We start from the raw sequence: 16058 nt of genomic DNA, 5'->3' as shown, positions 1-16058 counted from the left end.
ATAGGAGGTGTCTTAGGTCGTGCAGGGTTAGGGAGCATTGCCTCTCACCTCTGTCTAATATTTTAGCCTCTACTATCTAAATACATCTCTGTAGGCAAGTTTGCCCATTTCTCTTTGTAATGTGCTGTTTCCTTGCCTTTCCTCACTTGTCTTTCTACGCGTCAGACTGAGAGAACAGTGGGGGAAGTGCGGGGTAATCAGTTCTCTTTGAGACAGTTATTCCCCCCCCCCTTCAAATGATGGAATGATGTACTGTACCCATTAAAGGGCTGCTTTCTTGTGTTAGACTTGCTGTTGCTCACATGCTAGCTAGGAAATCAGAATTTTCAACTGTTAAGGGGCACACAGATAGGATTTCCCTAAGCCTAAGGTAAACACTCGGTAGGAAAGACTCTTGAAAAGAATTATGAGTTTTTAGTTGCAGATGACATAAAATGTCTTTACCAGAAAGGAATAATGCTCTGGAGGAAGTTCCCATTGTGGAAAGCAGAAGTGTAGGAAACGTGGTGTAGGGGCTACCGTCCGCTTAGACACCAATGCATGATCCTACATCCTGGTTGCTGTCTGTGACTTCTCAGGTCTTCCAGTGAGATCTTTGAAGACTCTACTGTTCTCTTGTACCTTGCTGCCCACTCTGTAGGAGTGAGTGTCTAACAACAAGGGAAAGAGAAAAGAACTACCTGTCTCTGACCTCAGTGTTTGTTAACTGGTTGACATAAGGGTGGCAAAATTTCCTTATGAAATTTTTATACTTCATCCCCCTTTCAGAAATTTGTAGCTGTGTTTACATATAGAAAGCTGTGGTTTTTGTTTGTTTGTTTGGCTATTGTTGGACTTTGTGGCTTCCAAAGCTTTGGACAGTTAACTTCTGTTGGGCATTGTGTGCACACGTGTGTTTACTTGTGTGTTGACTTTCTTTTCAATTGTTTAAACTGCTTTGATTCCTTTTGTAGACACAGCTTTATAATGCTTTATAAGTCCTTTCTTTATGCCTTTATAACATAGCCTCTATAAATCCCTTCTGTGCCTTAGATTCAGATAAACGTTGAGACTAGAGAAATTGATGGGTTATATTTTGCTCAGAATAACTGATTGCTAACTCTGCTTTATTATTGTATGTAATTACTATATTTTCTATTGCTAGCTCTAAATAATCAAGAAGTAGCGTTGCTTAAATTATCAAGTAGAAAAGATTTAACTTATGAGGAATTGTTAATATATCTCCTACTACTGACGAGGCATTTTTCTCTTGGACAGAGAATAGAGAAGTGAAAGGTTTAGGGCTCCCTGCCTTTTTCCTGTTTCCAGCATTATACACCAGTCAAGCGTATGGAATTCTAGTTTCTTTTTGTTCTGTTGCTCCTCTCTAACCTTTAGTTGATACTGTTTTTGTGTTCCTTCTTATACACCACTTTGTGCTGTTCTGAATTCATCTCTGAGCCATTGTGATGACCGTGTTTTAAAATGGAGCTTTGTGAGCTCTCTGCAGCTAAGTGTTTTTTCCTGAATAATTTGTTCATTACAAAAGAGAATTCTAGAGAATCCTACCAAGTCCATAGCGTTGTTACTGTGATTGCTGTTTTGAGATGGTGTCCAACTCTAACCCCAGCTGACTTCAAACTCAGTTCTATAGACCCAGCTGTATTTTGTGTGCTGTGTTTCCATGTGTGTGTTGGTAACATGCATGGCACATGTCACTTAGTGGGCTTGGTCTCCTTCCTTCCTTTCTTTCTTTCTCTCTCTCTCTCTCTCTCTCTCTTTCTTTCTCCCAATCATCAAAGTATGACTTCAGTTTTGTCTTTTAAAAAATTACATTTCCCTCTGTGTTTAAAAGCATTAGACTAGTTTATAGTTGCCCGTGGATGGCACTTAACCCTCTCTGTAGTCTTCCTTTAGATTGGGTTGGAGATTCTTAGGCTGCTGCTGGTGAGGTGAGGTGTTTGCAGTGCTTTACAGCCCAGTATGGTATCTCACTATGCCAGCATTTCCTTCCTTGTCTGATGTCAGCTCTAGAATTACATGAACACTTTCCCTCTGTTTCCTGACATTTCCAGAGTTGTAGTTTCCTTCTAAAAATTATTTATAAAAGAGAACTAACCAACCATTTCAAGATTTTTTTTTTTTTAAAGAAAAACCTCAGAAGTTAAAAGAACCAGGTTCCTAATATTTTGCTGTATTTTTCTTGTAATTTTATGATGTATTCCAAGGATGGGCCCACTTTGGTAACCTGACTGTGACACAAATGTATTGTGTCACACTGCTTGGTTTACTTTCTTTAATTGAAAATAAAAAATAGATATTTTTTCATACAATATTCTGATTATGGTTTCTCCTATCCCAACTCCTCCGAGTTTCCCTCCCCTCTCCTCCCATACAGATTTACACCCTTTCTCTCATTAGAAAACAGGTGTCTAAAAACTAATAGAGTGAAATAAAGTAATCAAGCAAACTGGAATAGGACAAAACAAACAAGAAAAACACAAGACCCACATAGACTCAGAGACACGTGTTTGCACACATAGAACTCTCATAAAATCACAACTGGAAACTGTACTATGTGTCCAGGAGATGTATGTTCTCGGTTTTAATTTACACACACCCTGCTCTGTAAATCTCACAGTGATTGAGCACATTTGGTGCTCATCAGTTTCTCGCACTCCTGGGTCTTCAGGACCGACCTAACTCTGACCTCATTGCCTTCCTGTGTGTGCAGCCTGAGGTGCCCCTTACTATCCTGTGTGTGCAGCCTGAGGTGCCCCTTACTATCCTGTGTGTGCAGCCTGAGGTGCCCCTTACTATCCTGTGTGTGCAGCCTGAGGTGCCCCTTACTATCCTGTGTGTGCAGCCTGAGGTGCCCCTTACTATCCTTGAGATCCTCACTTCTTTTACAAGTTGATGTCCTGGTCCCAGAACCAATTATGATTTTTTACTCTCATCATCTTTTACAACTGATAGTGTATGGGAAACAAATGACTTGTTGTGGAACAGTGCCTTTATTATATTATATACTCACCCACGATTTATAGTCTGTCTTGTATAGCATTCTAGGCTGGAAGTAAATTTTCTGAAAATCAAACTTTGTATAATTGTTTTTAAGAAGCTAGTGTTGTTAATGGCAGTGCCTTTGTCGTTTTGTCTTACGCTATCTACTTTTCACGCCGACTTTAGGGTCTGGTGTTATCTTTGGCACTTAGAAATAACGTAGATATATATGGCTCCATTTGAGGCTCCCCTAAATCCCCTTTTTAAAGTCAATTTTATTAGCTATTTATCTCTCATCTTGGAAACTAATGTTGGACCTGGAGATGTATTTAAACTGACAGAATGTTTTGCTGAGGCTCTAGGTTAAATTGCCAGCACTGCATAAACCCAGTTTGGTGATGCAGACTTGTAATCTCAGCACCCCAGAAATGGTGGGAGGAGGGTTAGGAATTCAGGTCCAGCCCAGGCTACATGAAACTATTTTCTCCTTTTGTCTCATTATTAATTTTTTGCCATTATACCTTGCTGAATCTTCTGTTTCAGGCCTGAAGGTTAAACAAATTTACATACATAAAGTACTTAAATAATACCTGGCATGTAATAATAGGTGCTTTGGTACCTGTGATTACTGTGTGGTTTCACAGCTGATGGGAAGGAGTGGCCCCTGGTCTGACTCTTCCATTTACTAGCTTCACACCTTGGACAAGCTTCATAATCTCTTTGAGGTTTACTTCCTTTTCCTGTAAAATGTAAATTCCATCTCTGCGATGTTGGTCAGGGACAAGAGAAAGTATACATGTGAAAAATGCTTGGTAAACTTTGTACAGAATTACATTGCTATTGTACCTTTCAGATAGCTTTTTTCCCTCCCTGTTAGGAAGATTACATTTTAAGCTTTTTTTTTTTTTTTTAAAGAGCACATGATTGCTAATGATTTTCATGGAAGTCTGTGAGCTGGGTACACTTGAACTGCTAATATCGTTTTGTCAAGATGTGATTGTAATTTATTGGACTGAAGACATAGATATGAAAAGTTTTTGATAAAGTCGGCGCTACTTCAGAATGTATAAATCTGTGTAATGTAATAACTATTAATGAATGAGGGGAGATATGTATTTGTGTTATTAATAGTATGTGAGATAAGGGTAAATAAATCTGTTTTAGTCCTGTGCAGCATTAATCTAATCTGAAATGTTAGCTCATTTTTGTTAATGGTGTTTTTTTTTGTTTGTTTGTTTTGTTTTAAGGTTTTTGGATTCAAAGCATAAAAACCATTACAAGATATACAATCTGTAAGTATGCTTTTTTTATTTGTCTCTGTTAAAATAACTAAATAAAAGTTATTTCTTTGTTGAAGATAAAAATATATTTAAATATTTTTATATTTGAGGAATTGGATTCCTGAAAACAGTTGCAGTCTGATAGAGAGGGTTGCTGGGTCTCGAAGCGTGGCGCTGAGGCGCAGCAGCTTGGCACAGGCTCCGGTTACTTGATCTGCTTTTACAGACTTGGCACCTCGCCCATCCTTGAGCCCATAATCATGTGATAATTTGAAATGTAATCCACAGCGGAGCTGCTGTTAGTATTAACGATGGCTTCTATGGAGACAGACTCCAGGGTGGATGGACAGACTTTTGTTTCCTCTGTGCGTGTTGATCGATATACTGAAAGAGCTGTTTGAATATTTTCTGTGTATAACCTAGTGAGTCATGCAGCATTGTTCTGTTATCTAGTGTAGGATTTGAGGGATTGCCCATTAAAACTTATTGGCCAATTTTTAAACCTTCACTTTCTTTTGACTTTTGGAGTAGTGACGTGAAAACAGGGAAGGAAAACAAATCATTAAACACCTTTTGTCTTTCAAAACCATTTTTATTTTCCCCAAAACTGAGCATTTTTAAAAATTTAAAAGATAAATTACCGTGTTTCTATTATGTCCTTTAATTTTCTGTCTATGAGTTATATAACAGGAGAATGTTATGCAATGGTAGAATATCAATTAGCAATTAACCATTTTCTGTAGACTTTATCAAATATAAGTACAAGTGTTTTCTATTCTCCTTCGAGCCGTTATTTGAATTGCTACCCAGAAGGATGGAGGATTTTCTATGTCTTGTTACAGTGCTAGATGTTGCTTTTATTTTTTCAGTCTTTAATGATATTTCTGTTTTGATAAGACTTTAAAGTATTCATGTGCAATAGTTACCAATATTATTTCTCTTCGCTTTTGCTGACTTCAGATCAGAAAGGTGCAGCCATGGTGAAACGTGCAGATAGAGTGCTCATTTGGCTAGTTCCAGCCCTCTAGTAGCCTATAGCTTGATGTGAAAGTAGGTGGGAGCAGGAGAGAACAGTGGACACAGTAACTGGCCCCACAGGAGGCCTCTGTAAAAGACCAGATGTGTGGGCTGTGATTAACTTCTGATACCTTCTTTCTTCTATCCCTGCTTGTTATGGACTTGTAAGACTAACAGGAGTTTCTGTTTTATTTCTTTTAATTTTAAGATTATTTCTTTGCAAACATAAATTTAAAGATCTTGAACTATTTCCATAGCTTTTCTACCAATGGAAATCAATAGGAGTTATCTATTAGACCTGGGAGGATGGGCCAAGGCAAGTCAGAAGATTGATAGTATAATGGTATTTGAAATATGGCAGATAACTCACTTTGGGCAGGTGGTGGTGTGTGCTGGCTTAGGTGGGGTTGTGCTAATAAAAGGTGGATCGGAGAACCACAAGACTGTTTTTGAACAGCTGCATTCAGAAGGTTACTGAACAAGGACAAGAACTGTTGAAAGCTGGAATTGGTGAAATGAATCATTTCAGACTCACACTGTCAGGTTTGGGGATTTAGAGAGGTCCCAATAGGGAAGTAGAAAGACATTAGAAGACACATTTCGGCCTGAGCTGAAATCTTATGCCTGTTTAACATATCCAAAGCACAGGGAGGAAATTCTTTTCATTCCTGCCTATAGTGACTTCCTGCTCCTAGAATTTAGGGATTAGGTTTATGCTATCTCCTTTGTTGTATTTCTATATAGTTAGAGGTGGCATTGGGTGGACCTAGGAACTTGATTTGAGTTTCTAAGCATTTGATTGATTCCCAATTTAATGAACCATCTCTTTATTAGTTGAGAGCAGCCTTTAGTGCATATGAACTTATTCCCTTGTCATTTGGAACTGAGGCTTTCAGATGGCAAAGGACCTGAAGGGTCCTTTTAGCAGAGCCTTCTTATCTTATGGACAGGGCATGAGGTGGCCAAAGGCAGGTAGGTGCATAACAACAGACTACCCACTGTTTGCACGAGAATCCCTTTTGTTTGCTGCTTAGCTCTTCCTTTTATTTACTTCAAAAGTTTTTAAACATATACAAAACTGAGTGTTTTAATTTGAGTACCCCCTCTCCCCTGCCTACTGTGTATCTGATTTTAGGCAAGTGAGACTAGCCACAACAGGTGTTTTTGTTTTATTTCTTTTGGTCTTAGGTTAGGAATTACAGGTAGTATGTATTTTTTTTTTCTTGGAAAATGTAGATGTTTGAAGGTCCTAAAGTATTTTTCACTGGACATCTGTATAGTTAGTAGTTTGTGAGGCCTTTTATAGCAGCAGTGTTGCACATGAACGAAGAACTATCAGCCCAAGCTTTCTGAGAATCCAGCTTATCTGTTATTAATCAGTTAGTTTGAGAAAGGGCAACGTTAGGTAATCAGTTTTGTATGAGTGTTTTTTAAATTTTTTTGTTGCTCCCTGTTCAGAGAATACAAGATTTTAAGTTTTTATTATATTTTAGTGACTATTTGCCGCACTTGGCAAACATTTAGCTGTGTTATTTTTCGCTTAAGATTTCATTTGTAAAACACTGTAGAGTGAAGAAGAGAGACCCTACCATGTAGTTCTATGGCAAGGCCTAGGTGTCTGCAAGTTGGCCTTCCTGGTTTCACTCCTCCTCTTAATTTCTGTTGCCACCTTGGGAAACCTCACTTTCCTTGTTTTTTTTTTTTTTTTCCATTTCTCTTTTCATATAAGCCAATTTAAGATAAAGACAAAAATGTCGTTTGAGGTTTGTTTTTTTTTTTTTTTTTTTTTTGGTTTTGGTTTTTCTTTCTTTTTTTTTTTTTTTGGTTTTTCGAGACAGGGTTTCTCTGTATAGCCTTGGCTGTCCTGGAACTCACTTTGTAGACCAGGCTGGCCTCGAACTCAGAAATCCGCCTGCCTCTGCCTCCCGAGTGCTGGGATTAAAGGCGTGCGCCACCACGCCCGGCTGGTTTTTGGTTTTTCGAGACAGGGTTTCTCTGTGTAGCCCTGGCTGTCCTGGCACTCACTTTGTAGACCAGGCTGGCCTCGATCTCAGAAATCCGCCTGCCTCTGCCTCCCGAGTGCTGGGATTAAAGGCGTGCGCCACCATGCCCGGCTGTCGTTTGAGTTTTAATTACAAAGAAAAATTTAAATCCAAATTGTTATTTGCTATCTTCTATTTAAGTATGTGGAGTGATTTACTGCTAATATGTCATAAGAAATTTAAAAGAAACTCCGCTGTGAATTTTGGATATATAGCAGAGATTTTAACTAAGGGGGAAGGTTTCTTCTTTACCCTGTGACCCTTTCTCTTGAGCACTGTTTCACGGGCAGCCCCAGCATGTCTTCCCTGAAGCCCCTGAGCTTGCCTATAAAGAGCTGCATGCCCCCTCCCCCCAAAATCAGTTGATAGGTCTGTCTTCCCTCTCCCCTTCCCTCCCCTCCCCTTCCCTTCCCTGCATCACCTCTGCAGACAACTGGGATCCCTGACCCTAGACCAGAAAGTGTGGCAAACTGAAAAATCTGACTTGTAGGAAACTAACAACCTGCTTCTTAGGTTATGTGCCTAGCTTCCTCTTGTTTCCTGAGTGTATCCGTAATTCTTGACTGTGTTCCACTGGGGGCTCTTCACCACACAGCACCTCTCAGAAGAGCAGAACCTGGCTTCCCTGCATGGAGTTCTAACACTTGGAGGTGGAGGGAGAAGGGAATTCAAAGCCAGTCTTGGGTATATGAGATCCTGACTCAAGGAAAACCAAAGAGGAAGGGAGGAAAGAGAATATAGAATATGTGATCTTTTGTATATGTGTCAGTTTTCTTCTTCCTATCTCATTTTTAGATAAGCAGACATTTAGCAGAGTATTTAGCAAGGATACATATGTCATCTAATAAATTTTCTCTTAGCAAAAACAGTACATCAGGTAATACACTGAAAGAAAAAGATGTGTGGGGTGTGTGTGTGTGTGTGTGTGTGTGAGTGAATACAGAAGTTAATTCCCCTCAGGTCTGCTCCATTGGGCTGTAGTTTATGGATAATTTGTTCAATCTTTGTGTGAACTGGGTTTTGAAATACAGTTGAGTTGTACAGATTCCAGATGCCCAGTGCAGGCCCACAGCTATTTATTTGGAAGTCTTGAATCAGTTTTATTTTGGTACATGGAAAATTTCAGTTTTCAAAAAACTGAAAAAAAAGAAATAAAACAAAAAAATTCATATCTTTTTTGTGTGACTCAAGTATCCACTGTGGTAGACTAGTTGGTACTCAGCAGGTATGTTGGTTGAACCAGATTGGGTCCTGTTCGAGTTGAGATTACCTATTTATAACTTTGGGGTTTGAGATTTAGGCTAAGGAGTAATGGAACTTGGTTTTAAAATACTAAGTTTTATTTTTCAGTAATTCCTTTTTGTTTGTTTGTTTGTTTGAGACAGGTCTTGTATCCTAGTCTGGCCTAGGACTCACTAGATAGCAAAAGCTAATCTTAAAGATATAATCTTTCTCAGTATGTCTTCTGAAGTGCTAGGATTACAGCCTGTGGTAACTAACACTCCTAGCTTATTTGAATAATGCTTAAGTGTCTGATTTCCTTAGTAGTTGGAGTCACCCGGGTGCTTCTGACCCCACTAATACGTAGGGTACTCTGCATAGTATCAATGGTTAGTGCTACTGTTGAAAAGCTAAGTGTTTGTCTTAATGTGCCAGCATTTTACTATCAGTGGGTTTTAGTTATTTCATTGTGATCTGATATTAAAATTTGTACTCTGAGAGATCATTGGAAATGATGATATTTGTATATAAAAGAGTAAAGGTCTGGCTTACAATTTTTAGTAAGCATTGTGTTAGTGATTAAATTAGTATCATCCAGTTGTCTTTTACATTTCCTTTGTTCTTTTTCTCTATTTTTAACATGTATGTTTTAAGTAATGGTTTAAGAGTGTATGTGATCATCTGTCAGGTAAAGATAATAGTAAGAGTAGCTATTCATAGGTATTTGTGAAATAAAAAATACATTCTAAAGCCACGTATAGTCTTTATCCAAGAAATTACAGGGTCAGTGCAGTTGAATTTACAGTGTTGCATGTTGATGTCACAAATTCTGTGAACAAATATATGCTCACAAATTGCATGCATGCGTTTAACTTTTATTAAAGCTTTGGTCTCCTTAATTATAAGAATGATAACAGTACCTACTTCAGAATTCTTGAGGTTAACAGAAATAGTGACTGTAAAAACACTTAGGGCAGTGCCTGGCGCGATAGAAAGGGTGGATAAACATTGCTAATATTGATACTCTTCCTTCCAGTGTGAAAGGTAACTTTATGCCACATTTAAACTTTCTTGTAGATGTGCTGAGAGACATTATGACACCGCCAAATTTAACTGCAGAGGTATGTATAAACATAACTACAGCATACTGTATAACTAAAGACCAGTAGACTTTTACTGCCTGGTGATAATTATCAAGATCATTGAGATAAAAATCTTAAGAATGGCCTTTGACAATTTAAAAAAGTGTATTTAATTTTAGAGTTGTTCTTTAAGACCTATCTATTGTCAGGAAAACTAAATCACAGAATAGTTGGAGAGGTCCCAAGACTAAACTAGGATTGGAGGGGCTAATTGACGACGGTGTGGGACAGTTAGTGCTGTTGGGAACAATCACAAGAAGAGAGCAGAACCATTTTAACTTTTCTACATAGAAGAATGACATAAAGTTAGGAAAAGATGTAGCATCTGTCTGTCTGCCTGCCTGCCTGCCTGCCTGCCTGCCTGCCTGCCTGCTCAGAACCATGAAGCACTAAGGAGTAAGTAAAAACAGTTTCTGGGGATAGACAGACCTAGGCTACTGCTCATTAGGAAACATGCCATGGTTGAAGGTCACTTAGCTTTAAATGTACATTTTAACAGACTCTTGAATGTTCTTGTGTGCCAAATGAGGTTGGGAGCACAGTTAGACAGATGATTAAGTGAAAGCTGGCCTGCAGCCTCTTCATGATTGTAGTATGCCATTGTTTACCACAGAGCTTTCCTGTCATGGAAAGGAGTAAATGGATGGATTGTTCTTGTACCATTTTACGATGGCTTGCTTCAGGATATGTCAGAGTTTTGACATATTAGATAATATGGCAGATAATCAGAACAGTAATATCACCAGGATTTTTTGTTTTGTTTTGTTTTAATTTTAAGACAAGGGTCTCAGTGTCCCAGAGTGACCCTGAACTCAGTGTTTAGCTGAGGGTGACTTTGAACTTGTGATCCCCTGATTTTCCTGCTTTTACTCCCCAAGTATTAGGATTACAGACTTGCACCACATCCTCAGTTGTGTGTTTACTCAAAGCATGGATGAGCCCAGAGCTTAGCATCTATTAAGCAAGCACTCTGCAAACTGAGTTACATCCTTAGAGTTCATGCCAGGATTTAATGATCTCAATAGGGTAGAATCAAAACAGATACGAGTAAGACAAAAGCCAGTAGTGATAGAACTGAAGTCTTGCTTCTAGATAATAGCATCTTGCCTTTAAAAACTTAATTCTGTGGGGGAGGGTCTGGGGGACTTTTGGGATAGCATTGGAAATGTAATTGAGGAAAATATATAATAAAAAAAATTAAAAAAAAACTTAACTCTGACTATAGAGAACAAAGACGTCTTAGATTCTTAATTCATGTGAAAAAATCTGAAACTTAATTTGGTATAAACTTTACTTCAGTTGTATGTTTTTCTGTGAGTGATTAATCTCGTGTATATGCAAATATAATGTTTGTGAGACCATTTTAAAAACAAGTCACTGGGTAATTTTATTATGGGATAGGAAAAGTCAGTCTTTTCCATAGTTGACTCTATTAGTAATTATACTTTCTTCAGAGCATGTCTGGCAATGCTGTAGTAATATCTGCTATTGGTCCTGATGGAAGTTACTACTTGACAAGAGGCCTGGGTGACATGCATTTGGATTCAGCTGTACTGATAGGCTATGACGTGCTCCCTTCATGCACAGATTCATCCTTCCTGGAGTGAAGAGCACAATGCTTGTTTCCATGTCTAATGAATGCATTTAAGAATTAATAAAAGACTTTCTTTAAAAATTTGGGTTTAATTAGCAATAAATTAAAATTTCCTGAAAGGCTTCTTTTAAGAACCAGTAAGTTTATATATAACATTTTGAAAGTTAACCTATGTTTTTAAATTAAAAATTTAAAATTTTCTTACACTGGGATTATCTTTTTGCAACAGTTGCACAGTATCCTTTTGAAGACCATAACCCACCACAGCTAGAACTTATCAAACCCTTCTGTGAAGATCTTGACCAATGGCTAAGTGAAGATGACAATCATGTTGCAGCAATTCACTGTAAAGCTGGAAAGGGACGGACTGGTGTAATGATTTGTGCATATTTATTGCATCGGGGCAAATTTTTAAAGGCACAAGAGGCCCTAGATTTTTATGGGGAAGTAAGGACCAGAGACAAAAAGGTAAGCTGTTTACTTTTTCCTTCCTCCCTCTTTGTGGACCAAGAATTTATTGGGAAACAGGTTTTCTCCCTCTTGCTTTATTGAGGTATAACCAACAAACTCTGAATCTACTTACAGTGTGATGCTTTGAGAACTGTTACATTGTGGTTGTATCCACTTAGTGTATCCCTCATCCCTGGTGTCCGCACCCTCCTCCTTAGCTGTACTGAGAACATCCAAGACCTACCTGGAGTAGGTACTAGGCACACAGTATGGATTTTGATGACAACTTGAATGCCATTACCTAGTAAAGCAAGGTATTTAATTTGATGGTAAATAAAACATTTTCTGATAGGGTTATTCACTAGTATAGTTAACTAATGAGAGATTCATTGGTTATTCAGAAAACTAAAGACTGTTGAGAATGAGTGGCATGTTTTGTCTATGGTACAATTGACAACCAAAGCAAATTCTTGGACGCTTTTTCAGAGGACTCGTTTAGTTAGTGTAACACCAAGATTCTTTGCATGTTTTCTTTCTCCAAGCACAACACCTATATAGTACTTCAGATGAATTGAAAGCTCAGGGTAGCAGTGAAAGTGCCCCAACATAAGGTCATAAACTCGCTTAACCTTTGAGTTGGTTTGCAGTCTTTTTTGTAGACATTGTAAGTGACAACATCAGTTTGCAATGCCAAGGGTTGGACATGGCTGCTCTGGGGAGCAAGCCATTTGAAACTTGATTCTAGTATTAAATTTGGACTTCTGTCCCACCCCTGCTTCTCTTCTGCCTCCTCTCCCTTCTGTCTTTCTCCTCCTCTACTCCATTCTTCCTCCTTCTCCTTTTTTTGAGCCCTGATTTTATCTGGATCAACTTTGGGCCATGCCCATCGCACTAAGGTCTGTGGCTGCAGCGGTCCTCAGCCCTGTACTTCTCTTTCACCCGCTTTTTAAAAACCCTGTCATTGTAACTCTTTTGCATTTGTACAAGGATATCAAGACTGTTCATTGGTGGGAGTTCACAAAATTACGTCTTTAATGCAGTAAAAAAGTCACATGCTAGAAAATCAGATTTAAGCTAGAGACTCCTCTCAATTCTGACTCCTGATGAAGTGTTCAGATGTTCTGTTATTTGACGTGTGTAGTATATACATGACTATAAATTGTTGTTGGTAGCTTCTGTTTGCCCTTAGACAAAATATAAAGGAACTTCTAACAAATTATGTCTCATTTCTCCCATTTAAAAAATCAGTACCCCTTACCTGAGAACAGCAGGTATCTAAATGGGTTGATTCTGTTCAATAGTGAAATTTATGATAAACAAGTTTTAAAAACAAGTTGAAAGCTTGCTATTGTTTGACTCTTATATCATCCTTGCTCTCAGTGTTACTTTTATTCTAGTTTTGGTGAAAATAAATTATGAAAACTCTTATTTCACCTATGAAAGAAATATGGAACATAATATGTTTTTAACCAATTAAAGTAGGTTGTGTCAGATAAAATCTCTAAGACTAGATACGATCATGTATTAGTTTCTTTGCCTTCAAGATCATTATCTGTGGGGCAGGAAAAGATTATGGACCATTTTAGTTTTCAGATTGAAGCATTAAACTGCTTGACAGCACAGCGTTGTCTGTTCATCAACAAGGGAACTTTTCACAACTGTAGAAAAGAGTCTCCTAGGATTAATATGATCTTGCTACCCAGTGCAGCAGTGAGGGCCAGGGCAGAGAGGTCATCCACGTTTACTGTGCAAGGAAACCAGAGGAGCTGGAGGGAAAGCTGCTAGAGTGTGGAGGGTTCTTAGGGGCAGGGCTGTGCTTAGCCATTTTTATTTAACTTCTTTACATTAAGATTTTTCAATTCTTTGAGACTATAATAAATTATATCATGAGTATGTATGTATGTATGTATGTTAGTACAACCTGTGGATATGTTTTTAGGGCTTACCATTTGGATAACAAATTGGCATGCTCTCTTAACATTTCTTAGTTACCAGTAGATCTTTTTCTAGGGTTGAGGCTTGGTCAGCTTCCTCCCATTCTGGCATGTCTTTTGTCTTCCTTGCTCAGCTCATGTTTGGTAGTCTTGTTGATGAGACTTTATGGGTGTAGCTTCTGACATTGCCAGTAGACAATCTCACAGCAAACTCCCAGATCCTCTACCTCTTACAGTCTCTCTAAGCCTTCTTCTACAATGATCCCTGAGCTGTAGGTGCAGTTATTGTGTTGTAGATGGCTCAGTTGGAACTGAATTCCACAACTCTGTGTTTTGAACTGTTGTGGTTTTCTGCAATGTTTTCCTTATGCTACAAAGAGAAATTTCCTTGATGGAGGGGTAAGCACTATGCTTATCTATTGGCATAAAGATAAATTTAGAGTATAGTTATGGACTATGTTGATTTAGTAAATTAGTGGTTGTAGGTTCTCTGTCAAGAAGCATGACTTCCCTGAGGTAGTTGGCTAGGTTTCCAATACCAGGTAGTTTCTCTGTCTTCAAGGGGATTTAAAATTTTTATTTGTTTATCTGTCCATCCATCTGTCCATCTGTCTGAAATCTATCCATCCACCCATTTAGGTGAGGTCTGAGAGACAGAGTCAAGGAAATGTCACCATCTTAAAAAAAAAAAAAATCAAAAAAGACCCTTTCTTTAAAAGGCCTTAAATTATTTGCTGATTATTTATTCATTTGTTTTTATTGCCATGCATAATTTTGATGGAAACTTTGAACTGATTACACTAAGAGCTCAATTACTAGTAAGTGGCACTTCTGATACTTCTATGGCCTGTCTTGTATTTTGAGAGAGCAATGTTTGCTTTGGAGAAATGGATGAGAATATTTGAAGTCCTGTGACTCTCTCAGCCATTTCCTGCCAGGAATCTCAGCTACTTGACTTTTTTTTTCTGTTTCTGTTCTGTTTGTTTGTCGTTTTGATGTTTTCATTTTTCTCTCTTTCTCTCATTCCCCTTTTGTGATGGTAAGGATTGAGCCTAGGGCCTTGTACATAGACATACATTCTACCAGTAAGCTAAATCCCTCAGCCCTTGTTTGACTCATTCATCATGTTAAACTACATGTCCTTTTTGTTTTGCTTTGTTTCTGTTTGTTTGCTAGTTCAGACAAGGATTTTCACTCGAGACAAATAATGGTTGTGGAATGGTTTAGGCTTCTCTTAAGCTCTGCTGTCAATCTCCATTCTTTTTCCTTCACTTCTTCAGAATTGCCAGCGTGTGTATAGAGTGATAAGATGCCGGGGTGGTCTGTCTCCTTATGTTCAAGGGTAAGAGCAAGACTTGGGCACTTGAACTTTCCTGTAAGTTTCTCTGTTTCCAGGCCAGGGTAAATGCAGCAATCCAGGTTAGACGCAGGAGTCAAGTTAGGTGCAGGAGGCCCATGTCAGAAACTGAGGTCTTATGGTAATCTGCCAGTTTAAAGACACACTAGTCATTACAGCCTGGTGGCAACAGTTCTGTTTCCCTCTAGAAGGGAGGGGAGGGTGTTTGTGGAAGTGACAAGAAGTCTTGGGAAATGTTACAAGGTAGGGGGTATTTGTGAGTGAAATGTGAAGCCTCTAGTGTCATTTGGTAAAATGTAATAATACTTGTGTCCTCCGTAGATCTTTTCTTAGCACTCTCCATCTCTTGACCACTTCTTCCACGTGAAAATGATAGACTAATGGACATAGAAGATGCAGGGCTGTGCACATTGTTAGAGCTGTAGCTGGTGCATTTGATGTTTAGCCATTGCATTATACTAAGGTCCTTAAGTAGTTCAGCATCTTCCAGCCACATCAGTAGGATCTACTGTACTCAGCTGTTGCATAGTTAATATACCTAGACAAGGGTTTTGGATAAGTTTATACACAGACCTAAAGGAGAATCCTTATGTGTATCCTACCTTTATTCTTTAGATTATTTAAAAACGAGAAAGAATTTATGAACAGATTCTGTTGAGCAAGCTGTGTTTTACTAATGGTTGCTTTTGCATTTTAAGCTACAATAGTATTAGAAACCTACACACAGATAAAAGCTTTAAGATATCCCTACTCCAGGAATGCTTCTTTACAGATGACATCAAGGCCCAGAAAGGTGAACTGTAGTGATCAGAATTTGTGACAGTGTCAATCAGTTCATGACAGCATTTACAGTACAAACAAGTCCCTTGGTGTGTTGTTAAATTTCTTTGTATATTATCAAGCTTACAGATTCTAAACTGCAAAAGGTTCCATATTTATTGCTGATGGTTTTGAAAGGTTTCTCAGTTTTATGCTTTTCTTTACAAATCGTAGCGTTTAATAACCCTCTAGGTTAAAATCTTGGAGTGTTTAACCTCCA

The 16058-nt window shown here is 38.3% G+C and overlaps 1 protein-coding gene across 1 annotated transcript in view; it reads left to right on the top strand.

The window, feature by feature from the left end:
• Positions 1-16058, top strand: part of Pten (phosphatase and tensin homolog) — a 66186-nt gene that overhangs the window by 30082 nt on the left and 20046 nt on the right. Inside the window, exons 4-6 of the mRNA XM_085834233.1 lie at positions 4230-4274; positions 9620-9663; positions 11508-11746. Of these exons, the coding sequence (XP_085690359.1) occupies positions 4230-4274; positions 9620-9663; positions 11508-11746 (328 nt within the window). The remainder of the gene's footprint in view (positions 1-4229; positions 4275-9619; positions 9664-11507; positions 11747-16058) is intronic.

This window comes from Mus caroli, unplaced genomic scaffold, assembly GCF_978045245.1.
Source record: "Mus caroli unplaced genomic scaffold, Mus_caroli_1 scaffold_20, whole genome shotgun sequence".
NCBI classification, from domain to species: domain Eukaryota; kingdom Metazoa; phylum Chordata; class Mammalia; order Rodentia; family Muridae; genus Mus; species Mus caroli.
The sequence above is the reverse complement of the archived record's forward strand: the minus strand, read 5'-3'. Positions and strand labels throughout refer to the sequence as shown.